Here is a 27,239-nt window from a genome sequence, read left to right as displayed (position 1 = left end):
AGCCAAGAACTTTTGTTCAATCAGAGATGACCAAAAATCGTTCTTAAATTAACATCAGCTGTTATATTAATCACATTTCCAGAAGAACTTTTTGAAAATGTTTTCATGATACTGCAAGCATCACCTGATCAATTTGTTGCATCCTGTCAGAAAATCCTGTCAGGATAATAAAAACCCTACGGTACCCTGCTGAGAGAATAAACATATGACCACCTGTGTGTGTGTGGGTGCACGGGTGTTTATCTCCAGAATTACAAAAGAATCAGGCAGAGGAAATAATGCTTCTCATAAAAATGACTTTGCTTTGGTGGGCCAAGAGGGTCCTTGTTCTGTGTAGCTGTTTGGGTTAATACACAATTTTCCAGTGAGTTGGCTGCTCGCAAGTTCTCTCTTCATCACCACAGAATCTGTTGTAAGTTGTTTCGGGGTCAAAGCCTAGAATCTCTCTTTCCTCATGAATGCGGAAGGAAAACGTCGAGACCGAAGTGCCTATAAAATATCTGTAAACAAATTCAAATGAAAATAAATGAAGTAGAAGGAAAAAAGTCCCAGGGCATATCTACAATTTTGACACCCCGTGTTTAGGATAAATGTTGGTGCCAGCAGTTATGAATGCGACTTTTCCTATAAAGGTCACCACAGGGGCACCCCACAGGAGAACCTGTGGCCCATGTTGCATGTGGGAATGCCTGTGATGAACGGGGGCAAAGGGGTCACTGTATTCAGACCGCTGGATAAGAAAAACACTTTATTAACTAGCACAGATATTACCAAGAGCGAACACAATCACCTGGGGACTGAGCTAAAGACACAGCAGCACGCGGGCTGGCCGGCCTGCACCGCTCTTCACTCGGCCTCAACACTCCCCTTCTGAGGAATGTGCTGGAAGATGGCAAGAACATGAAAACGGCTGTCCTCCAACCTTGGCATCATAGCCCATTTCCTCAGGGTTCCTTGGGGTGCTTTTCAGACCATTTTAACTCCTTGGCCCACAGCTGAGAGGGATTCTTTGGGGCCAATCATGGGGGGTGGGGGTGGGGGCAGACTGACCACTGCCCATCAAACCCACGTTATCCAATTCCCCAGCTCCTGCCTGACTGACTTTCAGGGCTCTGGGCAGGCACAGTAAAACCTCTCTGACCTGCCCTGCCCCTCCACCCCCAGCTCAGCCAAACAGGGAGAACCTTCTTCCAGTTCTCCTCCATCTATCACCATGCCCCCAATCAAGTTTATGGCAGGGTTCACAGGGATGTGTGCATTACAGTCCCTACTTAGTATAAATAATGCAAATCATCCAACAGCCCTAAATGGCCCAAGACAACAACTTAAATTGATCTAAGCCAGGATCCATTTCTGGAACAGATGTCAAGGTGTCCCTCCCAACAGGGCCAGAGTGTCCCCAGTGATGCACTGACATTGCTTCTGGGCTCTCAGGAGTGAAGTCGGTGTGCTGGGATGGGACACCCCCCTCCCCCACAGGCCAGCTGAGCAGGCTTCTCTGGGGCAGGGTTCCCCCACACCTAGGAGGAGGCTGGCAAACCTGCCCCCCAGCCAGAACAAGAATAGAAGACTGCTCCCCGCAAGGCCTTCAATTGTGAGCTCTCAACCCTTGCAGCTGAGACAGTGAGGGAAGCTATCTGCGGTGAGGAAAGGAAGGGCTCCAAAAACATTGAAGAAAGGGAGTGAGCCAACAACCTGCTCTCTGCTAGCCAGGCTGGGGGTGGCTGAGGGACGTCCTTCTCTTTGGGGCCACCAAAAGCCTGGAGACCATGACTGGAGGACCAGGCCCTTCCCCAAACAGACCAACTGCAGAAGCCCTTCCACTGGAGAAAGGGAACCCTCCCAAGACAGCCCTGGCGAAGGGTCAGACAGGGGCACTCCTTTCTCCCTATCAGGGCTGTGAGAAAGCCTTGGTCTCAGTAGCCCTCTTCAGTGGTGCTCTGTGGAGGAGGAGGGACCTGGGCACCCTCCCACACTTATCATGGAAGCAGATCCATCTGTTGTGACTCTTCACACAGGAAAATCAGTTTCCATTACAGAATTGCTGTCCCTACTGCAGAATACGTAGCTTTCATATTTCTTAAATACAAAACCATTCCTCATTCTTCTGGTCCTTGGGGGGAGACAGCTGCTCCAATCAAAGCAAATTTAGTTACCTGGCATGGGCGCATATCCACTGATCAATGACTGCTATTCCTCCATCCTTGTAGAGTTTCATCTCTTTTTCAGAAGGCTCAAATCTCACCATCCCTGGAAGCAGCCCTTTCAACTCTTCAATCTCTGCAAGGGATAAAAGGCCCATTAAAGCTCTGATGATCGCCAAGAGCAAAAGGAAAAACACTGTTGCGCTTACGTGCCACTGCTATTCATCAAGTGGTCTTCTGTGCAGGCACACATTGGGACTGCGCATGCGCAGGACAGCTGCAGAAAATATTCCTAAAGCTTTCTAATAGGCCCCTCCTCCCTCTGCTGCCTTCCCACCAAAACGATCACATGACCAGGAGGAGTGGTGCTACTCCCTCAGTGCTCTGCCTGATGCTGCCAGATCCCAAGAACCCAAGGGTCCAAGACAGGAGGGAAGGGCGTGTGCCTGCACAGGAGGCCACTTGAACAACAGTGCCAACCACTCTTTCCCATTTTCGTGGTCTGTGTGCAGTCCCACGTTGGGAGAGTAGGAAGCTCACTGAGTTAAGGAGGTGGGTGTGAGTGTGTCGGGAGGCCTGTTTATTTTGGGGGTTGCTTTTGCTGCTTTCTGGCTGTTGGGGTGGTGGAACGGGTTAATTGCATTTCTAACTGACTTTTCTCTGTCTTTTGTGTGATGCTACCAGGTGCTGCTCAAGGTCAGTGCCTGGCTGTCTTCACTGTTATCTCATTTGTAGCTCTTTTGGCGGGCATTCCTACGATGGGGGAGGGGGGTTGCACCCTGCTTTAACTGTAGGGGTTTGCGCAGGCAAATCCCAGTTCTGGCTTTAGCCAGGGAAGATCCTCATCAATAAACTACTGTTCTTCTACATGAGTCTGTTGCTGTTTTGGGGATTCTGACATTAAGCCAGAACCCCGTTTAGGTTGAATCCCGTGATGCTGGGCATTGCTGGGATTACACCTTTTATTTCACAACCTTTTTCCAGTGATTTTTTGCTTTGCCATCATCATGGCTTCAGAGCCCCAACCGGGGACCGTTTCTACAGCCGCGGATTTGGGGTGCCCCATTTCCAAGGATTTGACGGGGACATCGGGCTCAGCATCAGACCCAGCAGAGGGGCCTTGGATTCCCCTCGGCGGTGTGGCGGGAGATGTCCCTACTCCTGGTGCAACTTTGGGCACCATCAACCCGTTCCTGACTGCCCCGTTAGGTGGCTCACAGGGAGTTATTGTGCGCTGTCGCCAAGGTTTGGACTTTTGTGAATTTCAGCCGTTCGGATTTGGCAGTGCAGCCTGGGCCACTGCACCTTTGGCTGGAAACGTATCGTTGGCCGGTCGCCCGTCAGAAGGCGCAGACTCTTCGGAAGCAGATGCCTGGAGGCTTTTACAAGTATCCGAGGAAGCATGGGACTCGGAGCGAGAGGATTACTGCCGAGCCTTGCGCCAGAGGGAACGGGATATCGAGCATTTGCAAGCTGCCCTCACTCAAGCTCAACAAGTGGCCGTCGCTGCTCCGGCACCAGCACCTGTCCTGCTGGCTCCAGTTCTCGTTCTGCCGCCGGCACCCGCTCAACCTGCACCCATGCAACCTGCGCAACCAGTCCCAATTCCCGCACCTGTGCCGCTGCTGCCACTAGCTCAGCCTGTCCAGCCAAGACCCCCTCCCCCGATGCCGGGTCAGCCGCCTTTGCAGCCAGGTCCCAGAGGGGTCCCGCCGTTTGTGCCGCCCGAGTGGGGAGTCCCAGGTTTCCCTTCTATGGAGTGGCTCCCCCTCCATTCATGCCCCGGATCCAGCTGTCCTCTCGCTTTGATGGAACTCAGGACTTGCTCCCGGCTTTCCTGGTTCAGGTCAATACCCATATGTTGCAATATGGGCGGCAGTACCTGAACGACTTTGAGCGTGTGTGTGAGGTGGGGTCCAAGCTGGATGGTGCCGCCAATTGTATGTGAAGCTGTTTCAATGCCAAGCACCTGAACTGCGCAATTTCCAAGAATTCATGATGGCTCTCCGTCGCCGCTTCAAGAGCCCATTTGTGGGTGAGCAAGCCAAACAAGAACGTATGGAAATGCGCCAGGGAAAAACCCCGTTTGCAGAGTTCGTGGAAAACTTTCGCACCGTTGCCAGCAAGATTCCAGACTGGGATGACCTGGTGAAAGTGTTTGCCTTTAAGAAAGCCCTGCATCTGGATTTGTTAAATTGGGCTCTCGCTTGGGACAGTCCGCAGACCCTGATGGAGTGGTTCGTACTCGCGGGCACTGCGGAAGCCAGGATGCGTGAAGCGGCCACGTTGGGAGCTTCAGTCGGCCGGTCTCCTCTTGCTCAGCCTCAGCGGGGAGGGCCCCCAGGTTCCAAGCCTCTACTCCCTGCGTCTACCAGGCGCTGGATCTCGCCAGAGGAAAACGCCCGCTGCCGCTGTCTGAATCTTTGCCTGTATTGTGGTGGGGAAGGCCATATCGCTGCGTCCTGCCCAGCCAAAAGCACTGCAGCCCTGGCTACTTCCACCCCAGTGGCTAAACCAGTCAAGTCAAAGCCATCATTGAAAGGGGGTGAACGTCTGGCAGCTTCCCACACCGTTGGAGGGGACCAGCCAATTCCCTGGGAGCCTCCTCAACCAGAACGGGTGAGTGATGCCATTATTCTGCCCCTTGTGCTCACCAATGGACCTGGGTGCCCTAAACTGATGGTTGAAGCACTAGCCGACACCGGTTGTTCTCATTGTTTAATACATCCCCATTTGGTGGAGGCGCTTGGTTTGCAGCCGGGTTTGTTAACTGAAACTATTCGGTTTGATCAAATGGATGGCAGTCCCATTACTTCCCGCACTCCAAAGATTCTGGCCAACTGTGAGGGGCATTGGGAACACCGCAGTTTTATAATTGCCCCCATTTCCCAGTACCCAGTGATCTTGGGACTGTCCTGGCTTACGGACCATGACCCATCCGTAAAGCGGTCTCAACGTGTTTTGAATTTTACCGATCCTCCCTGTGGGGATCACATGAGCCCTAATCCGCCTGAACATTTGATCCATCCAGCTGAAGGGGTTGCTTAGAGTCTCAACCCTCTGTGGATATTGATATTCCCTTGCCGTATTGTGATTTGTGGCAAGTTTTTGAGGAAACTGAGTGTAATACCTTGCCAACTCATCGTGAAACTGACTGTAAAATTGAGCTAGTTCCTGGGGCTAAGCTGTCAAAGGGACGCCTTTATCCCATGAATCCTGCTGAGGATGATGAACTCCGAGCGTTTTTGGATAAGAATTTGGCGCAGGGGTTCATCCGGCGAGCGCGAAGCAGTTTCGCAGCAATACCTCCCTAGCTGCTGTTTGTAGGAAGAAAAAAGGATGGTTCTTACTTACCTCGTAACTTTTGCACCGATTACCGATGAGATGCTCAAAGCGTAGTTTCTGCCTCAAACAAGTACCCCCTCCCCCTTATCAAGGATTTACTTGCTAATCTTGGTCCCGGTCGCATTTTTACTAAACTGGACTTACGCGAGGCTTATTACCGGGTGCGAATGGCTGAGGGCCATGAACATTTGACTGCCTTTAATACCCGTTATGGACAATATGAATATTTAATTATGCCATTTGGATTAGCTGGAGCGCCCTCTGTCTTTCAAAGCCTAATCAATGGAATTTTGGATGATTTGTTGTTTAAGGGTGTTGTTGTTTATTTGGACGATGTCCTGATTTATTCCAAAGATGAACAGTCTCACATTGCCCTTGTTCATGAAGTCCTGTCCCGGCTGTTGGCTAATTCCCTCTATGTGAAACTCTCTAAATGTGCCTTTCATAAACCTCAGTTGGATTTTTTGGGCTACTGCATTTCTGCTGCAAGGTTGGAAATGGATCCTGCCAAGGTCACGGATGTTGTTGCTTGGACTCCCCCCCGAACTCGCAAACAACTCCAGTCTTTTCTGGGTTTTGCTAATTTCTACAGGGATTTCATTCCGCACTTCTTTTGACGGACCTTCTCTGCACAAAAGGGGGGGCAGCTGCTTCTCGCCCGGGGGCTCCTCTTGCCTGGAGTCCCGCTTGTCAAGCCGCTTTTGACTCCCTGAAAGCCACTTTCACCTCCGAACCTGTTCTTGCTCACCCCGATCCCTCTCTGCCTTTTATTGTTCATGTTGATGCTTCTGACAAAGCTCTTGGGGATGCCTTACTTCAGAGGGGGTCTGACGAGCGCCTCCATCCCTGCGTTTACCTCTCCCACAAGTTTTCCGGTGCTGAATTAAATTGGACTGTTGGTGATCAGGAAACCTGTGCTATCAAGGTCGCTCTTACTGTGTGGAGGAACTTTTTAGAGGGAGCGGAGCATCCCTTCGAGGTTTGGACTGATCATAACAATCTGGCTGCTCTCTGCTCCCCTGGCAGGCTTTCTGCCAAACAACTACGTTGGGCTGACTTTTTCACATGCTTTCGTTTCACAGTGCATTTTTTCCTGGGCAAAACCAACCGTCTGACTGATGTTCTTTCCCACTTGCCAGAGGGGGAGGAGCCCAAGGTGGATTCTTCGTTCTCCCACACTATCCTCTTTCCCTCCCATTTGGGCTTGGCTGTTACCCGATCGCAGGCGAAGGCGGACTCCCCGCCATCTGTTGCTCCTCCCGGTCACCTCCTCTCCGCTTTCCTGGAGGCTGGGAAATCCCCGGTTCCCAAAGAGGAGGGCGGTGAGGGGTTGGACTTGCGTGATGGGATTTGGTCCCGTGGTTCCTTGTTATACGTGCCGCCCCAGTTGCGTTCTCAAATCCTCCACCAGGGGCATGATTCCAAGTCAGCCGGTCATTTTGGGTTTGTGAAAACGCTGCATTTGCTTCGCAGGCAGTTTTGGTGGAAGACTATGCGTAAGGACATTGAGGCTTATATCAAAGGATGCTTGGTCTGTGCTATGGCTAAATCAATTCCAGGCAAGCTTCATGGACTGTTGCAGGAAGTTGCCTTGCCTGCTGAGCCTTGGCAGGTGATTTCTACGGATTTTATCACGGACTTGCCCCTGAGCCATGGCAAAACTGTAATATGGACTGTAGTTGACCTGTTCTATAAGCAGGCTCACTTTATTCCTTGTGCTTCCATTCCCACTGCGCAGAAGCTGGCTGAACTCTTTATGTTGCATATTTACAGGTTGCATTCTTCTCCCAGGAAGATAATTACGGACCGGGGGTCTCAGTTTGTCTCCCACTTTTGGAAGGCATTCATGAAATTGTTGGGTGTTGAACATGGGGTCTCCTCTGCATTTCACCCCCAAACCGATGGCGAGAGTGAGAGATCCCAACAGACTTTGGAACAGTATTTACGGTGTTATGTTAACTACTAGCAAGATAACTGGGTTGACCTTTTGCCCTATGTGGAATATGCCTACAATAACTCTGTTCATAGTAGCACGGGCCAGACTCCTTTTGAGGTGGTTCATGGTCGGTCAGTACCCCCTTTGCCTATGCTTCCATTGGGGGATGCTCCTGGACTTGAAATTACAGATTGGATGCTGTCTGTTGCTGGTCAATGGCTCCAGATTGTGTGGACACTTCGGGAAGTTAGAGACTCTTACAAACGGCAGGCTGATAAACACAGACGTGACTTTCCTTTGGTGGTGGTGGATATGGTGTATCTGTCCACAAAAAACCTTCGGGGCATACATAGATCCTCAAAATTAAGTGCCAAGTATATAGGGCCCTTTAAGATCATCAGGGCGATCAACAAGGTGACTGCTGAACTGGAACTGCCTAATGCTTTACATAAAATTCATCCTGTGTTTCATTGCAGCTTATTGAAGAAGACGAATTCACCCAATGTCTGGCATCCTGAGAAGAGGGTTCCTCCTCCGGTCCTGATTGATGGGACTGAACATTATGAACTTGCTGACATTCTTGATTCTCGCATCTATCGGAACCGTTTGCAGTATTTGGTCTCCTGGAAGGGTTGTTTACCTGGGCAGAATCAATGGATCTTTGCTGAAAATGTAAAGGCTCAGTTAGAGCCTTTCATTGACGCTGCCCAAGCAAGCCGGAGGGGGGGGGGCTTAGAGGGAGCGGAATGTTGGGAGGCCTGTTTATTTTGGGGTTTGCTTTTGCTTTCTGGCTGTTGGGATGGTGGAATGGGTTAATTGCATTTCTAACTGACTTTTCTCTGTCTTTTGTGTGATGCTATATAGTACCAGGTGCTGCTCAAGGTCAGTGCCTGGCTGTCTTCACTGTTATCTCATTTGCAGTTCTTTGTGCGGGCAAATCCCAGTTCTGGCTTTAGCCAGGGAAGATCCTCATCAATAAACTACTGTTCTTCTACATGAGTTTGTTGCTGTTTTTGGGATTCTGACAGAGTGTGACGCTCTCAAAAGAAGAGACCACAGAGGACCACCTCCCCAACAGCTGTTCAGCCTCCCATATTGACATTCACCTGGAACTGTTTGTAAAGGAGCGGGGAGCTCTCTGTAAGTGTCCCAACTGAAGTGCATGCAGGTATGTGGCCAAGAAAACAGCTCTCTGTTGGAGAGAGGGATGCTATGTAAAGTGGCCCTGAGCAGCCATGCACTCTGGACACAGGTAGAAAGGCTGCAGGCAAAGCCTTGGAAAAGCGCCGCTCTAAACTGGAGGCTCCGTCAGGCAGCAAGTCCACACAGGGGGAAGGAGGCTTTATTCAGGGGGGACTTCAAGGATGAGGTGAGGAAAAACAAAGAGCAGCAATGGAGAGCATCTCTTCGCAGTGGCAGAAAGGGAACGGAGAGAGTAGCGCCCGTCGTCGTCCTCCTCCTCGTCCTCCTGTGATCCTTTTGGCGGGACAATGCCAGAAAGTGCGTGTGAGGAGGGGGTGCTCCTAGTCTGCTAGAAAGCGTTGGGCATCTTTTCTGCAGCTGGCCTCTGCATGCATAGTCCCAGTGTGGGACTGCACAGAAGCCACAAAGGTAACAGCCAGAAACAGTCACAGGGACTGGGTGGAAGCTCTCCTCCACCCAAACTGAAATTAGATCCAGGGTCCACAGAGCAGCAGGCCGTTTTCAAGCAGGTGTCAGGACCAGTCACCATGGCCCATTGTGCCACCTCTGGGTGAGTCCCTCTCGGAAGAAGTGGATCTTCACCTGCTCCGGCCAGTCCTGGACCACCCCGGCTAGCTGGCAGAACTCTGAGAAATACTCACAGATCGGGACCCTTGCCGGATCTGCCGCAGCCTGACCCTCCTCGAACGGATCCTCTAATTGCCGCCGCAGGGCCAACATGAAAGGAACGCAATTCGGGCACCCGGCCCTTGTAAAGTCCCACGTACCAACTGGCCGCCGCTCCCTCCAGTAGAGCCCCCAACTCATGTACCTGCTCGACCTCATCCTCGTAGTCACTCGTGGGGCCTGCGGCACTTGCGGCCTGGGAGGGCCCGGTGGCCCTGGCTGCCTGTCATTGGGGGCGCGGGCACCGGCCGCTCCCCCTCTGGAGGCTGCGGCGGCAGCAACGCTGTGGCCCGGATCCTGGCGATCGGCTTCTGCAGCTTCCCATGCTGGGCAACAGAAGTGAGCTCCATGTTGCAGTTGCAGCAAATTTGTATCTCCTGCCGCATTTCATCTCGCTCTCGCTGCCAGACAACCGCGCCTCGCTCAGGGGCCCACGCCCCTGCCTGGACCTGCTATCACTCACTTTGCGCTGCCGGGTCCCACTCCGAATACATTTCCTGGTCTATAGGCTGCGTGAGCCAAGTGGACGCACGCCACCCAGCCGCCCTGGCCCCCCAGCACGGCCGCTGAGAGGGGGCCCAAGAGTAGGGCGATCCCATGCTCCCCCCACTGATGGTGCTTTGCACGGCACCCAAGGGAGGATCAATTGCCGGATGCGGGGGATGTGTCGTCACCGGAGCCAGTCCTGATCCAATGCGGGGTGCACCAGGAGGAGCGGCGGTTCATCATCGCGGAGGTGACCAAATATTCCCTGGTGCTGGGGGTGCCTTGGTTGCGGGGCCACGATCCAGATATCTCCTGGTCCTCCAACTCTATTCGATTTGTTGACCCCCCTTGTGGCGACCATATGTCTGGTCCCCCCCCCCCCGATGCGGACAGGGGTCTCCCACGAGGTGGCTGGGAGTGCACCCGACGTCTCGGCCCTCCTTTGATCCTACCGGGACCTCTGGAGGGTGTTCGAAGAGATGGAGTGCAACAAGCTGCCGCCCCACCATAAGACTGACTGTAAGATAGAGTTACTCCCTGGAGCTAAGCTGCCGAAAAGCTGTCTTTACCCCATGAGTCCATCGGAAGCCCAGGCGCTTCAGGAGTTTTTGGACAAAAACTTGAAACGGGGCTTTATAAAATGGGTGACCAGTGACTTTGCCGCGCCTGTCCTGTTCGTGCGGAAGAAGGATGGCTCCCTGCGCTAAGCGATGCACCTGACTTCATCGAGGGATTCCACTCTGCTTGCATAAATAAAGTACCCTCCCACTGGATCAAAAAAAGGGGACTTCTACTAAGTTGCTTAGCGAAGGCTGTAGGGCAAGATTTTCACTAAGTTGGACTTGTGGGAAGCCTACTACCAGGTGCGGATCGCCAAGGGCTATGAGCACCTGACAGCTTTCCACACGAGGCTGGGCAAGTTTGCCTACCGCGTCCTCCCGTTTGGATTATCCGGGGCACCCGGGACTTTCATGTGTTTGATAAATGAGGTGCTTCAGGACTTTCTGTTCAAGGGGGTGGTAGTGTATTTGGACAGTGTACTAATTTACTCCCAGTCGGAGGAGGAGCACGTCACAACTGTGCAGGCTGTGCTACAGCGGCTCCTCGACAATGACCTGTTCGTGAAGCTTTCCAAATGTGACTTCCATAAGGAGCGGCTAGACTTTCTGGGTTACCGGATCTCCAGCCAGGGATTGGAGATGGACCCGGGTAAGGTTCAACATGTGATGCACTGGCAGGAGCCCCGCACCAGACGTCAGTTGCAGTCATTCCTGGGCTTCGCCAACTTCTATCGGGATTTTATACCGAACTTTGCCCGGCTGGCGCTCCCTCTCATCAATTTGCTACACACGAAGGAGAAGGGGCAAGTGGTGACGAGGCCTTCAGCTCCGCTGCCGTGGTCGCCGGAATGCAAGACGGCGTTCCGGGCGCTCAAACGCGCCTTCACGCGGAGCTCCTCTTACGCCATGGCAACCCCTCCAAGCCCTTTGTTGTTCACGTTGACACTTCGGACAAAGCTACTGCAGAAAGGGGAGGATGGGAGGTTGTATCCCTGTGCCGATCTTTCCCGCAAGTTTTCGGGGGCTGAGCGTCACTGGACAGTTGGTGACAAGGAGATGGGAGCGATCAAATGTGCTTTGACTACTTGGCGTCACTGGCTGGAGGGAGCAGCCCTTCCTTTCGAGGTGTGGACTGACCATAGGAACTTGGCTGTGCTCCGCGCCCTGGGGAAGTTGTCCTCCAAGCAACTTCGTTGGGCTGACTTCTTCTCCCGTTTCAATTTCACTCTGCATTTCCTCCCGGTGAAGACCAATTGCCTGGCTGATGCTTTGTCTCGGTTGCCAGATCCTTCCCCGGGGGATGCTGCTCCGGTTGGGACGGTGTTTTCTCCCTCTCAACTGGGCTTGGCGGTCATCACTCGTAGTCAGGCGGCGCTTCGCTCCAGCCCCCCGGCTGTTCCCGCCTCACTGGAGGAGGCCCTACAGGGGGCGGGGGCCCACGAAGTGCCACGGGATGGTGGTGACCGGCTGGAAAAGCGGGGGGGGGGGGAGTTCTGGTGGAAGGGGGGTCGCCTCCGGCAGCACGCCTCCTTGCGTTACAGGGCTCCCATAATGTAAAATTGACAGGTCACTTGCATTTGGCCCGTAGACAATTTTGGTGGAAAACATTGAGGGGGGATGTGGAGGCTTATGTGAAAGGTAGCCCTATGTGTGCCAAGAGGGCGCAAGGGAAGGTGTCCGGTCTCCTCCAGCCCCTGCCGGTGCCCCCCGCGCCCTGGAAGGTGATTTCTACGGATTTCATCACCGATCTCCTGTCCAGCAGAGGGAAGTCGGTGATCTGGATGGTTGTGGACTTGTTTTCAAAGCAGGCGCACTTTGTCCCTTGCGTCTCACTGCCGACGGCGAGCAAGTTGGCTCGCTTGTTTGTAACTCACGTCTACCGGCTCCACGCAGCTGATAAGATAGTATCAGACCGCAGCGGGCAGTTCATTTCGCCGTTCTGGCAGCACTTTCTGAAGCTGCTGGGCACAGAACAAGCTCTTTCCTCAGCGTTTCACACAGCTACAGACGGTCAGAGCGAACGCACGAACGCGACTCTTGAACAGTATCTACGGTGTTACATTAATTTCCATCAGGACAATTGGGTTGACCTGCTGCCTTTTGCTGAATTTGCCTATAATAACGCGGTGCATAGCAGCATGGGGAAAAACCCCTTTGAGGTCGTTTCGGGACCATCAGCTAAGCCGTTTCCATTCCTGGGGGAGGTTCAGCAGGGGCCTGTGGAACTTCAGGAATGGGTGTAGTCCATCCGGCCAGAGTGGGGGCCGATGCAGCAGGCCCTGGAGAAGGAGAAGCAGGGGTACAAGCGGAAGGCCGACAAGAAGCGGCAGCCGGTTACTCTTACGGTGAGGGATTGGATGTACTTGCCCACCAAGAACTTGCGGGGGCTGCAAGGGTGTAGGAAACTGGGGGAAAGTACATTGGCCCTTTTCAGGTACTCAGAGTGATTAATGATGTGATAGCCAAATTACAATTGGCAAAAAACTTGAAGTTTGTACATCCTGTTTTTCATTGCAGCCTCCTCAAGGAGGCACCTCCCCCAGATGACTGGGACCCTCGGCCAGCGGTCCCGGTCCCGGTAACAGTGAGGGGGGAGCCTCACCACAAGATGGAGGAACTTGTAGACTCTCGGGTGCACTGTAGCCGGCTACAGTATTTGATCGCATGGACTCATTTCACGACTGGGGACAACGAGTGGGTCGATTCTGAACATGTTCAAGCCCCTCGCTTAGTGAAGGCGTTTCACCGGGCTTATCCCGATCGCCCAGGAGGGGGGGAGGTCTTAAGGGGGGGCGGAATGTCAGGACCATGCCTGTCAGCGCCTAGATGTCTTGCTGTGTGGGAATTGCAAATGTTTTCCTGTAAATGCTTTCCTGTTCCCTTCTTCCCTTCCTGGCAACCTCCTGGCGCCAGCTCATCTGCAAGAAGGTGTGAACGGTTCCCAGGTTCTTTGAAGCTCTGTAGTGCAAATGTTGTAGAAACTGTAAGGGACATTTTGTGTGGGGCGAAACCGGGGGGGGGGGGGTGTTGAAGGATATAGTTCCTGGATCTGAGCTCTCTAGCTCAGATTCTGCTTTCTATTTGTTACTCTACGCGTTGCAAGAAATAAACTGCTTTGGGACTTTTCTACGGTCTCTGTTATTTCCGCGTTCGAGAGTCTGACATTAGAAAGGTGCAGCAGCCCAGACCCAGGCAATGGAGAGGGTGCAGGGGGAAAGGAATGGGTGCCCATTAGAAAAAGACAACCGCACCTGCCCACTCGCTAGGCCCTTACTTGCATGCTCCCATTTCCTCCTGAGGAGAGATGCGTGGTTATGAGAGACAAAATGGGGCGGTCTACAAATCTAAATAATAAATAAATAAAATAAAAATAGAGGAACAGTCCTGCGGCACCTTAAACACTAACAGCATTTGAGGTGCTACTGGACTTTTGATTGATTCTGCTGCAAAGACTAACACAGCTATCCCTTCGCAAGTCCTTGTGAAGGGTGGAGCCTGTTTCTCTGGGTGGGGGTGGGGGTTCCCTCCCAGTGCTTCCTCTTTTGAGATACAGGTGCCCAGAGAAGACATTTCTGTTCTCCATTTGCTGCCAGAGAAATGAACCCCCGCAACCTCCTAGATATCCATTGTGTTTTTAAAGCTTAGTCTACCAGTACTGCTTGATTCTATTGTTTTTTTTATTCACCAGTTTGACTATCTTAACTGGTTTTATGGTGTTTCTATTTGAATTGTATGAGTCACCTCAAGAAAGAGAGTTGGCATAAAATAAAACTGTCCTGAACAAACAGCCTGCTGGCTGAGGCAGCTGGCATCAGTAGGTCACACAAAGGAGCGTTTTGCCCTCTGCAGCCCCCACCCCCCGGAGCAAGACTGCCAGGTTGGGGCACACCTCTTGGTGTACCCTGACCTGGTGGCCTTGCAGGCCCATGCGTTCCCTTCCTTTCCCTCCCTCCCCCACCCTGAGCAAGGACATTGAGGAGCGCCAAGGCTCCCAGGCCAAGGCTGAATTTAAGGATTCTGACTGCAAAGTCAATATTATTTTAAAAGAGCCATGCATTTGTTAGCTAAAATGAATTTTTAAAAAATGCCACCTCCCCCCCGCCCCCAAACTTCCAACATATTTCCAAAGGTAGCATTGGGAGCAGGGAGGCCTCCAGTCCCCAAGGGGAAAGCTGTCCTCTGTCTCCAGTTTGTCGAGGGAGGGGCACCTGCCTGCTGGGCTCGTCAATTTGTCTCAAGCTTCGTTGGTGATCGTCAGAGCTGGACCTTTCAGAAGCAAGCCAGAGAACAGACCTTTCTTGGGTTGTGATATTCTGGTAGAAAGTCTTTCTATTCACAAATTCATACACACTGACAAAAGTCAGGTATTGTCGAAGGCTTTCACAGTCAGACTCAACTGGTTGTTGTTGGTTTTCCGGGCTGTGTGGCCATGGTCTGGTAGATCTCATTCCTAATGTTTCGCCTGCATCTGTGGCTGGCATCTTCAGAGGTGTATCACAGAGGGAAGTCTACTACACTTCTCTCTGTGATACACTTCTGAAGATGCCAGCTACAGATGCAGGCGAAACATTAGGAACAAGATCTACCAGACCATGGCCTCACAGCCCGGAAAGCCCACAACGACCAAAACAGTCAAAGCAAAACAAAATATTAAGCTGGCTTGAAAAGATGACGTACCGTCTGTGACCGCATCCGTAGCTATGAATATTCTCTCAAGATTATGCAGCTTCCTCAGGCTGGTGATTTTCTTAACTGCTCCCTGGATGCTGGGCACGTCGCTTCTGTGACCCCAGATGAAGTCTTTGCGCCTGAGATGAACTCCCAGGTATGGACCGCCAATGGCTGTGCCCAGTTTTACCTAGCACAGAAGAACCCGCACATGCTGAAACTGAAATAAAATGGCATTGGCTCAGTGGGACATGTTCTCGGCTTGTGAACATGCCTGACCCAGGAAGACTGAGGGACAGTTCCACCTTATCAGGGGAAAGCACATTTAGCTGGACTCTGTGGGACTTTTTGTAACTTGTCCAACCTATGTGTACATTTAACTACCTTTGTACAAAACATTAATCGCTAAAACTTCAAGCAGGTTTATTTAAGGGAATTTTGCTTACATCATGCAAATATATATTTTATGTACTTCCTTCAAAATGACTTCCTACACGGCAATCAGTTGCACCAAAAAGGCAGAAGCACAACCTAGTAGCATACACAAATGCTCACAACCAATTACACGATGGATGAGACAACCGACAGCCAAGTTCCCAGTGAACATGCAAAGCATGGGCTTTGTCACTAAGATACGACTTCTCCCCAGTGCAGACACACATCAGATGCTACAGTTTACAGCACACAATTGTTCTACTTGAAGTGATGCAGAAACTTGAGTGAAGCAAATGAGAAATGCATTTTCTGTATCACATTTTAAAACTCATTTCCACTAGAGAAGTCTCACATAGAGCCCAAACAACTCAACCTGCAAAGCAGAGAGAACGGAACGCCCCTTTTACCTTCATCTTGGTCCAGTCTTCGATGTACTGCGTCCTGTCCTTCTCATCAGTGGAATTAAGGTATGTTGCTCTGAACAGGTCTCCCACCACACGTAAATGCTTAGCAAACACCATACTTCGACGAGTCTGTTAGGAAAAACAAAAAATATTTCTATTGGTTAACCAATTAAAATACCAGGATTCTCATGTGGAAAAATGGTTTTGATTCCCCACTCCTCCACCTGAGTGGCAGACATTTATCTGGTGAACCAAATGTGTTTCCACACTCCTACATTCCTGCTGGGTGACCTTGGGCTAGTCACAGTTCTCTCAGAACTCTCTCAGCCCCACCTGCCTCACAAGGTGGATATTATGGGGAGAGGAAGGGAAAGGAGCTTGTCGGCCATCTTATAGGAGAGAAAGGTGGGCTATACATCTTTAAGAAGAATACAAATACACAGGCACATTGGCAGAGATTTCCAATGCGAAAGGCTGGAAAGTTCCAGGAAAGCCCAGGCCTGTGAGCCGTTTTGGCATCGGCTGCTTGCTTGGATCTTTAGCCACTTCCATCTTTATCGGACCCCTACAGGCACCTTGAAGGTTGACAGTTTTAACAAAGCTTAAGCTTTTGTGGGCTAAACCCCATTTCATCAGATGCACAAAGGGAAACTTGGGTCACAGAGAGGAAACTGAACAGCACGATACTGCAAGAAGCCCTTAACGCCAGTGCCTCACAGGAACGTGTCCACTGAGCGTCTCCTGATGTGCTCTACTTGGAGCCTGCTATAGATCAAAGAACTTTTTCTCTACAAATAGTCTGAGACTGTGAGATTAATTTTGTGACAAAAGTTGTATGCAAGAGGAAAACAACCCAGGTAAGTCCAGCCTAAGGTGTTACCAGCGAACACACTGCCGGGCAGTGCCTCTTTTATCATATCCTGTGGGACCACATTTTGATGGATTTTCAGGGATGGCGGTGAGATGGAATGCAGCAGGGCATAGCCAGATCTTGTTGTGTCTCAAGGGCCAATACTAGGAAGGGAAACCACCCAGGAAGGCAACGGCAGACCACCTCTGCTTCATCCCCTGTCTTGGAAGCCTCTGGCCGGGATCTCCATAAGTCAGCTGCAACTGGATAGGGATGGTGGGGTTTGCTGGACCACGGCCAGGCAGACATTGTCGGAAGAGTCGAGTCCACTTCAGGGTGCTCTCACCTTGCAGAGTCTTCTCCCACCACCACCACCAGCAGCACTACTCCAGGTTCTCAGGCCTAGCCCCTCCCACGCTCACTGCCAGCACCCTTTTAAACTAGGGATGCCAGAGACTGAACCCAAGACCAGAAAGTTGCTCAGGGGCAACGGCATCCTTTGGGAAATCGTCGTCAGAGCGGCACGTTTCTGTGCACATTTTGTGCTGAGGCATAAGGAACCTCCAGAACATTCTGGAATCCTTGCCAAAGATGTGCCTCTTCTCCTGCCTGGAGGGGACAGCAGCACGCGCCACTCAGCTCCTGCAAGTTACCCCCCAGAAAATCCTCTGTGGCAAAATGGAAACGCTTCTCTAGTTGCAGCCCCTAACAACGTCTTCTCCCTTACGCAGCCCGTGTCACAGGTGCTGGCCTGTGGTCTCCTCTTTCAGCTCTCAGGACTCAGTATCTCCTCCACAAAAGTCCCTCTGGCCCTCCCCCCCCCCCGCCCCAATCAAGTTCACAACTGTCACAAAGCGTCCCAGCTTAGCCTTGAGATTTGGGGGGGAGGGGAAGAGCAGAGCATTCTCAACCTTGGCAAGATCATGGGCTACAAGTGCCCTGTGCAGCTCCTCCGTGGGGCTGCAAGCAGCTTGTGCGCCAAACCAGACCTCCTGCTGCTCCACAAGGTCCCTGCCTGCTTCCTACTTCATTTCTCTGGTTCCTGCTTCTTCACTTCAGGGGAAGGTGGTGGCTCAGTGGATGAGCCCCTGCTTTGCATGCAGGAAGCCCCAACATCTCCCATCCCACCAGGCAGGAGGTGGAGTGAAATACTTTTTGCCTGAAACTCCCGGAGAGCTGCTGCCAGTCTAAGCACTAAGTTTTGGGCTGGTCTGTCACCAACATGCGGATGACGCCCAGCTCATTCTGTTGATGGAGAGGGGGCGGCCTCTGCCCCTGCAGCTCTGCAGCACTGTTTGGAGTCGGTCGTGGTTGGTTGAGGCAGAGTAGGTTAAAACTTAATCCAACGAAGACGGAGGTCCTCTGGCTGGGGAGCTGTCCTTTGGGTATTCTCCCCCCTTCCCGAGCGCCCCTCCCCCAAGCAGGTTCTTGTGTTGGCTGGAAGAGAACTGGACTGTAGAACTGGACCGTAGCGGTCTCAGGCGGTGCCAGTCTCCACGAATGACTCATTCCCACGGGAACAACGTCTTTTGTGGAATTCCCAACCATCTGAAACGGCAGCTGCACTTGACAAAAAGTCAGTGGGCTACACAGGCGCTTATCGGGAGGGGCATTCTGTCAAAATACCGGCAATAAAAACAACTGGTGCAAATTCATATGCAACCCAACTCTGGACATGCCCCTAGATACATACTCACATCCCAGTAGTCTTTGCCCGCATAGTGGTCATGAAGAAGGTTTTCTGCTCTGTCCAGCAACACTGACCTATCAGAAAAAGTAAAGCATCTTCCTTTGCAAAATGATTGCTGATTCCAGGAAAGTTCTCCATGGTCCGTGCAGAGCAAGGAGACGGGGAAACTGGGGAGAGCGCAGCCACTTCAAGCACAGCTGGACGGGCAGAATGGAAATAGGCAGATCTTGCTAATCCATCTCCAGTTAACCCTTAGTACACCTCTAGCAGACCTCTGCTTAGGTTGCTACTGTAGGGGACCAATTCTGTGTGAAGCACTTCACGCACACCCAGATAATCAGCACCAGCAAATGGTTGTGGTGGGTTTTCCAGGGGGCTGTGTGGCCGTGGCCTGGTGGATCTTGTTCCTAACGTTTCACCTTCATCTGTTGCTGGCATCTTCAGAGGTGTATCACAGAGGGAAGTCTGTTACACCAGACCACGGCCACACAGTCCAGAAATCCCACCACAACCAGTTGAATCCAGCCGTGAAAGCCTTCGACAATAGCACCAGCAAAGTTAACTGTCAAAGTAGGGCTTTTGCTGGGTGGCCCATGGGAAAAGATTTCAAGCCATGAAAAATGTAATCTTACCAAGTACATATTCATATCTATCATAATCCAAACTTGTTATAATCAGAGATTACAAGATCTCCTTTCTATAGATCAGAAAGCGCATTTGCAAACATCCAAGGTAAAAATTAGTAGACCCTGCCTTACCGAGCTGAAGTGTTCCAAAGGAGAGGAGCCAGGATGGAAGCGGAACCTTGGACAGAGAAGCAGGACAATTCCAGGCCTCGTGTTTCTTCGTAGCCCCAGAACCACCCCCTACAAGACAAGTGAAGAACCTGTAATCAGTTGTCATCCATAACCTGGTCTCACCAAAAAATCTCACTGCTCACCATAACTGGGGCTCACCTAGGCACAGGCTCATTCCCAAACGTGGGGCTGCGCTGAGAAGGACGACGAGTGACTGGTGGGGCTGTTAATGTGCCGTTTTCTGGCTTTCTGTGGACGGTTCCTTCGCATAATAATCAGGTGAATTTCACAAGTGTGATCTGTGCCAACCTTTGAAAGCATGATGGGAATGTGGTCACCATCAAGACCGAAAACGAGGTTCCTGATCATGTTGAGGTGTGAGTGATTCAAATGCAGGCACAAGCCACCATTATGATGTGCACTAAGAACTAGCCAGGTGCAGTGGTTCAGGTGTCACACCAGGACCGGGGAAATGCGGGTTCAAATCCCCACCCTGCTGCGGACACTTGCTGGCTGACCTGGTTAGTATTTGGGCGGGAGACTTGCAAGGAGTAGCTGGGGCATGAACCAGGGGAGGAAATGGCAAACCACCTCTGAACGTCTCTAGCCTTGAAAACCGTACAGGTTGACATACATCAACTGTGACTAGACAGTGTCAGGCCTGCCTCCCGTTGGCCTGGGACCCCATGTCCAGAGTTAAGGCTGCACCTGGCCCCGTGATCAGTAGCCCAAGACCTGGATGATTTCTCTATAGCTTGCTTTGCAACTAGTGAATTAGGCAAACCTCCCCCCTTATCTCCTGCTTCCTGGAGAAAGGAAGGAGCCTGTCTTGGAGTCTCACAACAATGTTGCTCTCACACTGTCTTTTCTTATACAAATTGTTTTGGGAATGGAAGGGGCAGGGGGGACTGTCTGAAGGAGCAATGTTTTAGGAGATATACTGGGGGCAAAGGACAGAGTGCCAGGACTGGCTTTCTGAATCCTGGCTCTTGGAATATCCCTGAGTCTCAATTACTGACTGGCGTAACAGGCCCCTACAGGCAGAAACAACAAAGAAAGAATGAAAGAGAATACAAATTCATAGCACCAGGTAAACTGATATTTTCTCAGCCCAGAGTGCCCAAATTCAGGATCATGACTTTCAACAAGTTGTGCCATGGAAGTAGAATCGACGGCCACACACAACTTCTTAGCAAACACCAAACTGGAAAAAACAACCAGGGAGAAAAACCAAGTAAAACAAAATAGACTGTTTTCCTTCTGAAAGATCCTCGTTTCCACAGGAATCTGAATGTGGTATCCAAACTGGGGTTTTTTTTCATTTGTTATACTTATTTTGTAAGCCACTTAGTGACTTCCATGTGGCAGTAAAATTCTGTGGTTTCATTCCCAATGCAGCAGCCTTCAGTGCTGTAACCACTAGGCATCCTTGCACTTCCTCTGCGCCACACCCCTGCAGTAGTAGTTCCCTTTTGCACTGCTTTGGGCCTTTTTCTTTTTAAAAATTGGCAATTGATATATTGTATTGTCGAAGGCTTTCATGGCTGGAATCACTGGGGTGTTGTGGGGTTTCTGTGTATGGCCGTGTTCCAGTAGCATTTTCTCCTGATGTTTCGCCTGCATCTGTGGCTGGATCCTCTGAAGATGCCAGCCACAGATGCAGGTGAAACGTCAGGAAAAAATGCTACTGGAACATGGCTACACAGCCCAGAAACCCCACAACAACCCAATTAATATATTGCTCAATCAGGTAATCTTAAATCCCAGCTAAGATTTTTTTAAAAATCTTCACTTGAGGATAAATAAAAAGAGAATCACACTTTTGCAATGAAAATGGCTGGAGGCTTTAAAAAAATGCTAGGAATTCAGAAGCCCTGATAGATGGATGGCTGTAACACTACAGCAATTTGTCAGTTAGTAGTAGTAGTGTTGGATTTATATCCCCCCTTTCTTTCCTGCAAGGAGACTCAAAGGGGCTTATAAACGCCTTTCCCTCCCCCCCAACAAACACTCTGTGAGGTAGGTGGGGCTGAGAGAACTCCATCGAGCTGTGACTAGCCCAAGGTCACCTAGTGCACAGGTTAATCTGAATTCCCCTGATAAGCCTCCACAGCTCAAGCGGCAGAGCGGGGAATCAAACCCAGTTCCTCCAGATTAGAGTACACCTGCTCTTAACCACTACGCCACTGCTGCTCCTGTTACTGTTTCTTTTTTTTAAAATGTCCAGTGGCACAAGGGTTTAGGCAGGGAAAATGGTGCTGACTTCGCTACCTGCACAGCAGGTGCCCCCCCCCCCCCAGCATTACTGCCATCCTTCCAGAAGCTGACTTAGGAAAGACTACAGGAACACAAGAAGGTACACAGGAGCACTACAACACTGTATGGACGCAGGAAACAAAATTTCCACTAGAAATGAAGCCAAAGCATTCAGTTCCCACTGTGGAGAAAAATGGGATTGAAGATGCTTAAACCTGGATTCTTTGCACTGGCTTGGATGCTAGCGGGTCCTCCCCCCCCCCCCCCAATTTCCTCACAGCATCATGGGACTTCTGACCACCTCCTGGATTTCCCCCATTGTTCCTGTGATCTTTTCCCAAAGTGGTTTTGCTACGACATTTTGGCAAAGATTGGCACAAAGCCGGGGGGGAGGGGGGGGGGCTGTGCTTGGGAAAGGCCAGATCCTCCCGGTCCTGCCCAAACTGGCGCCATTTCCCCACCCATTCCCTCAGAGCAGCCATTCCCGTCACCACTGCAGACTTTGGATTTGTGTTGTTTTTTAAACCATCAAATGACATAATGTTGTAGCATTACAGCAATTAGGCTACCAGGATCCCTGAGTTGCTGGCCTTCACTGTTTCTTTAAAAAGTATGTCTCTATCCTAATTTCACTGCAGCCATATGCCTTTCCCCAGGCCTCTCCACAATAAAAAGGGATACGGACTTTTTTTTTAAATGAAAGCTGGGAATTCAGTGTACCTGGCATATTGCCTTAATGCTCTTTGGCACTGCTGACCACTGCCGCCCGCCCCCCCCCCCCCCACCTGTTCCAGAGCTAATGGGGAAAGGTGAATGTGGGAAACCCTGCCACACTGGAAGGCCCAGTGCTGCTGAACTGAAGCCAAAGCAGAGAAACCGCACACGCTTGCTCCTGAGTGAAAAACATTATAAAACTTAAACACTTATAGTTCGCCTTTCTCACGGGGACCCAGACCAATTACAATTACAATTTTAAAAAGCTTTTCAAGCCAATTAGTAAGCAAGATATGACGACATTTGAATCTAACAGGAAAATTCTCAATCAGACCAACGTCACGAAGTCTCTTTTTTCTAAGAATCTTCATGTGTGGTTTTCACCTCCGCTCTAATTATGACTATGTTGTATGTTATTGCCTCTGTGTTTGTGTGGTGCCCTACACACGTCGTTGGTGGAGGTTGGTGAGATTTTATGAAGTCATTCTTTGAGCTGAAGTTGGAAACTGTTTCCTATCTTATGTGAGATAACAAAAAACTAACAGCTGCAAAAGGGTGACCTGGCATCACCAGACATTTGACTGTCAGGTGCCAGGAGAACGCCTGGCCTTGCCTCTCACTCCCCTCTGCTGCCTTTGTTCCCAGTCATACAATGGAAATCATTTGGTCTTTCCAGGATGGGGGAGATGAGCCATTTGGCCTTTAGGAAACATTCCCGATTCTGCCTAGGCATGGTGGAGGGGGCACCTCCCTACTATGCCGTCCGCATGTTGCCTAGATTGGTTCACTGCAGAGGCATACCGGGGGGGGGGGGATGGTACCCAGGGCAACACCTGCTTAGGGCACCCCACCCCCACCCCCCACCTTCACACCCCATTCACCTTAGTCAGCTGCAGCGGTCCAGGGCAGCCTGGTGGAGCCGGGCCTGGCCGAGGGGTATTAGCCATGTGAGCTCCTTAATGGCAGGCTCCCGGCCCAGCTTCAAGTGCCAGGACCCTCGCCGGGTGCCCCTACCCTGAATCTAATCTTGAGCTCCCAGAATCAGTTGACTCCCCATGTCCCTCTGGCAGATAAGCCACTGGGTCACAGACAAGATTGACCCCGGGGTCTTACCCCACGTTGGATTCTCTGATCAAGTGGGGTTCCACTTGCAAACGGTGTGCTCTGTGAAGCTGCACGACGGGATTCCAGGTCACCAGGGCTTCTCCTGGACCAGAGAGTCATGGGCCATGAGCTGCACAAAGTTAGCCATGGAGCTCAGATGAGCTACACTGGTAACTGGTGAGAAAGCCTTTTTGCCATTTGGTTGTCTTTGCTGTGTCTTAGACAAGGTCTCCTACTGAGACTATTTGTTTTCTTGTTATTTGTTTTCTTACTGCCTCAGTGTGTTCTGTCTAAATTCTTGCACTCTACTTAATAAACTTGTTATCAGCATTTCATTGCTCTTTTGTGGTTTCAATACAAATTCAACAGACCCCATGGGTACCACATTACTGGTCTACCTTATAGTTGGCTGCTTTGTTCCTAACTTCGGGGCAGGGCTAGCGTTTTGGTAACAAGGAATTTCCTTTGGCTTAATATGTCTAGATAATGTCTTAACAACCAAGAATTCAGTTAGGAGGGATTGCTGAATGGGAAGGAACTGCACAAATCTGTTTAAGGTAGCGGGACTATCAATGAAGTATGCAAACATATCTGCTTGTCACTCTAGTATTGAACTCCCCTGCAGATCACCATTTCCAACCCATCTAGCAAACCATCATTTTTAAAAATAATTATCACCAATTTTCAACTGCATTCGCTGAACTGAAAGGGGCAATTAATAATAAAATAAATAAATAAATAAATAAAAATAATAAAGTCATTAATAAAAGAGGAACTATTTAAATACAATGGCTATTTCACGAGATTACCTGTAGTATTTATTTTTGTCCATTGAATATGTGGGCTGATCAATGCAGGGTCTTTCATCGATCTTCTCCTCCCAAGTCCCCTCTTTCCATCCTTCAGCATAGTTTTGCAGCACATATATCTGCTCGATAAAAGGTCCACCTGATTCTGGAGAACAATCAAACAAAGATTGGTCCCTAGCTACAGCATTTTTACTTTTACACACACACACACACACACACACTGATTTGAGATTGAAAAGTACAATCAGTCAGTGTGGTATAATGACTGGAGCACTGGAGTAAAGCCAGTAGACTTGAGTTCAAATACACACACACCTGGTGCCATGAATTTCTGAGGCTTACCTGGACTGAAATAAAATACATATACAGACAGACAGACAGACAGACAGACAGACAGAGAGATGCATACTACCTGAAATGCATTAAGGAGTCAGGATGGTATAAGTGCAGCGGTAGCTATAATATCGCTGATCTTTTCTTGTTGAGTTTGCAAGCGAACAGACACTTCTATTACTTTTCAAATGTCAATGAACTCTGCTTAGAGTTACTTTAATCGTGGTCAGTTAATTGCAAGTTACAAAATAACTGGATTAATTGCTTTTTGTTATGAGTTTGATTGGCCACCTTATCTTGCTATATTAGATATAACTTATGCACATGCTGACTGGCTTATAGTGGCAGGTGTCAGACTAAGTGAAGGTTCAACTCCCCTAGGGCACATCCTTGATGATCCTTGCCTGGACACTCTTATCTCAGCATAACCGAACTCATAGATACAGATTTCACAAAAAACTGAAGTGAAATTCCCTCAAGATTTGATAACACAGATTATTTTATTGTATGTTTTACCTGCAAGGAACTCTTCATACTCAATTACAGGTATGTTTTTATTGAGACTTGGAATATCAAAAAATTCGAACCATGGAATTTGGATCTGATGTATAACAGGGCTCTGCCAGTGATAGAGACGTCCCCAAGGTGGTAAAACCAATACCCAAGGTTCACTTTTTGATAAAGTCTTTATCAGAGAGGCAATTCGAATATACACATCTCTGCGAAGGTTGAAACCTTCAGGGGGATTTACATCGTACAAAAGATACCTGGAAATAACAAAAGAAATAAAATTAGTTGACTTTGCAGATCTACTGAGTTATTCCTGATTTAAAGTTAGCATCTAGGGAGACTCAAAGTCCAGCATTCATTAATGTACATGCACAGGTTGAATTTAAAATGAATGAATTAAATCTACAGAATTCACAAGACCAGCTTTGTTTTTTTTAAGAGTGATGATTTTGCAATCTTGAGAAGTTCTATTGCAGAGGGGTCATCACCTTGGTCTGTTGCAACAAACCATAACAAACATCTGGTAGCACCTTAAAGACTAACAAAATTTATTCCTGCATTAGATTTATGAGTCAGAAGTTTCTCTGAAAGTGAGGACTGACTCACAAAAACCTAAAACTTGTTAGCCTTTAAGGTCCCACTACCCGTGGTGGCGAACCTTTGGCACTTTGGAGTGCCAAAGGTTCACCACCACTGCACTAGACTAATCAAATAGCAAACCAACAAATAGCAAAACTGCAGCATCAATAAACATATCCCCAAATATCAAAAATCAAGAACATCAGTAATGGTGACATAACAGCACAGTAACATTGTATAACACAACAGCTGGATAACATCAAACAGAACACAGTAACAGATTCACGTGGCACCTGAAACATAGTAAGAGAACATCATAGAAAACCCCCCTCCTCTGGTCAAGGACTAAATCTGGAGAGCAAGGAAAGCAGGTGTTGCAGGAGGCTTCAGGTGGAAAAGCGGGGCGGGGCCAGGAGGGAGTCGGGGCAGGGAGCCCAGGGCGAGGGGGGTCCAGGCCAGCCCAGGCTTCTCTGGGACTCCTTTCTGCGCGGAGGGGCACATGATGGTCCCGCCCTCAGCAGCAGCCCCCCCCCCCGCCTAAAAACCTTGAACGAGGGGCCGGGGAGGGGGGGGGGCTCCCAAAGCCGCCAAACAAATAGGGAGAGACCAGGGCGAGCTTTGCACTCCGAGGCCCCCATCTCGGAAGGGGGGGGGGGGTCAGGAGGAGGCCGAGTCCTGTTAGCCCAAAAATAACTTCACAGCCCCCCCCCCCGGCCCCTGCAAAAGTCTCCCTGGGGGGCTGCAGAGGGAGGAGCCAGAAGCGGAGGAGGGGGGGGTGACGTGTGAATGCGCTCCCGGGGAGGGGGGGGAGGGGGGCTCCAGCGTCCTCTGGAGCGCGGCGGCCCCCTCGGGACAGGGGTGGGAGCGGGTCCCCGCCCGAGGCTCCCGCCCTCCCTCACCGCCGGGCAGGCGCCGCCGAGGCGGGCAGCGGGAAGGAGGCGGCGGAGGCGGCCGGGCCCGCCTGGAAGGCCTCCGGGGGCGGCGGGGCGAGGGAAGCGGCACCCAGCAGGACGACGGCCAGCAGGAGGGAGGCGGCGACCGGGCCTGGGGGGCCTCCCGGCGCCATCGGCGGGCGGGCGGGCTCTGAGGCCCCGACTGGAGGGCGAGGCGAGGCGAGGCGAGGCGAGGCGAGGCGGCCGTGGGCAGGCGGGCGGGAGGCGCCGGGGCAGAGGTCGAGGCCGGCCCCCTCCTGCCGCTGCCGCCTCCCCCAAGATGGCCGCTGGGCCCCGGGGGGGGGGGGCACTTGCCCGCGGCCTGGGCGGGGGAGCCCCTCTGGGGGGGGGGCACAGGCGGCCTTCTTAGGAGGCCCGAAAAGGGGCGGCGGCCCACCTCCCCCCCCCCGCAGGAGGCCCCGGAGTGGGGTCTGCAACCTGCAGCTCTCCAGATGTTCATGGACTACAGATCCCATCGGCCCCTGCCAGCACGGCCAATGCCAGGAAGAGGCCGCCTCTGCTTGCAGGCCCAGGGGAGGGCTGGCTGCGGTGGGGGCGCCAGGGGCCTGCTGCCCCCGCCCGCCGGGCCTTGCCAGTCCCCCTTCAAACGCCGCTTCCCGCGCACAGGCCTCCGGGGCCCAAAGGTCTGTCCCCCCGCCCCGCCCCGCCCCAGGTGGGCCAGAGAGGCCGGCGCTTTGCACAGCCTGGACCTGGACGCCGCAGCAGGTCAGCGCCCCACTTGCGGACTGGCCGGCGGCACTCGGAGAAGCCCACCCCACCCCACCCCACCCCACGCAGCGCATGAAGCATTGGATCCG

At 51.3% G+C, this 27,239-nt stretch overlaps 1 protein-coding gene across 3 annotated transcripts; it reads right to left on the bottom strand.

Annotated features, from left to right (window-relative positions):
* Positions 1 to 222: 222 nt before the first annotated feature.
* POFUT2 (protein O-fucosyltransferase 2) lies at positions 223 to 27,239 on the bottom strand. 3 transcript variants are annotated; one of them, XM_048502274.1, is made up of 9 exons: positions 26,860 to 27,239; positions 24,917 to 25,167; positions 24,068 to 24,212; positions 19,146 to 19,253; positions 18,395 to 18,461; positions 15,851 to 15,976; positions 15,018 to 15,198; positions 2,157 to 2,280; positions 223 to 500 (listed from the first exon to the last, which is right to left on the bottom strand). In XM_048502274.1, the coding sequence occupies exons 1-9, from the start codon at positions 27,222 to 27,224 to the stop codon at positions 347 to 349; spliced, it is 1,521 nt and encodes a 506-aa protein (XP_048358231.1). In that variant the 5' UTR covers positions 27,225 to 27,239; the 3' UTR covers positions 223 to 346. The 3 variants fall into 3 exon arrangements, with proteins under 3 accessions (XP_048358231.1, XP_048358240.1, XP_048358250.1); XM_048502283.1 differs by lacking the exon at positions 26,860 to 27,239 and adding an exon at positions 26,389 to 26,851; XM_048502293.1 differs by lacking the exons at positions 223 to 500; positions 2,157 to 2,280 and having other exon boundaries at positions 15,054 to 15,228.

The sequence above is a fragment of the Sphaerodactylus townsendi genome, linkage group LG01 (genome assembly GCF_021028975.2).
Source record: "Sphaerodactylus townsendi isolate TG3544 linkage group LG01, MPM_Stown_v2.3, whole genome shotgun sequence".
Lineage (NCBI taxonomy): Eukaryota > Metazoa > Chordata > Lepidosauria > Squamata > Sphaerodactylidae > Sphaerodactylus > Sphaerodactylus townsendi.
This window is presented reverse-complemented; position numbering and strand designations above follow the sequence as displayed.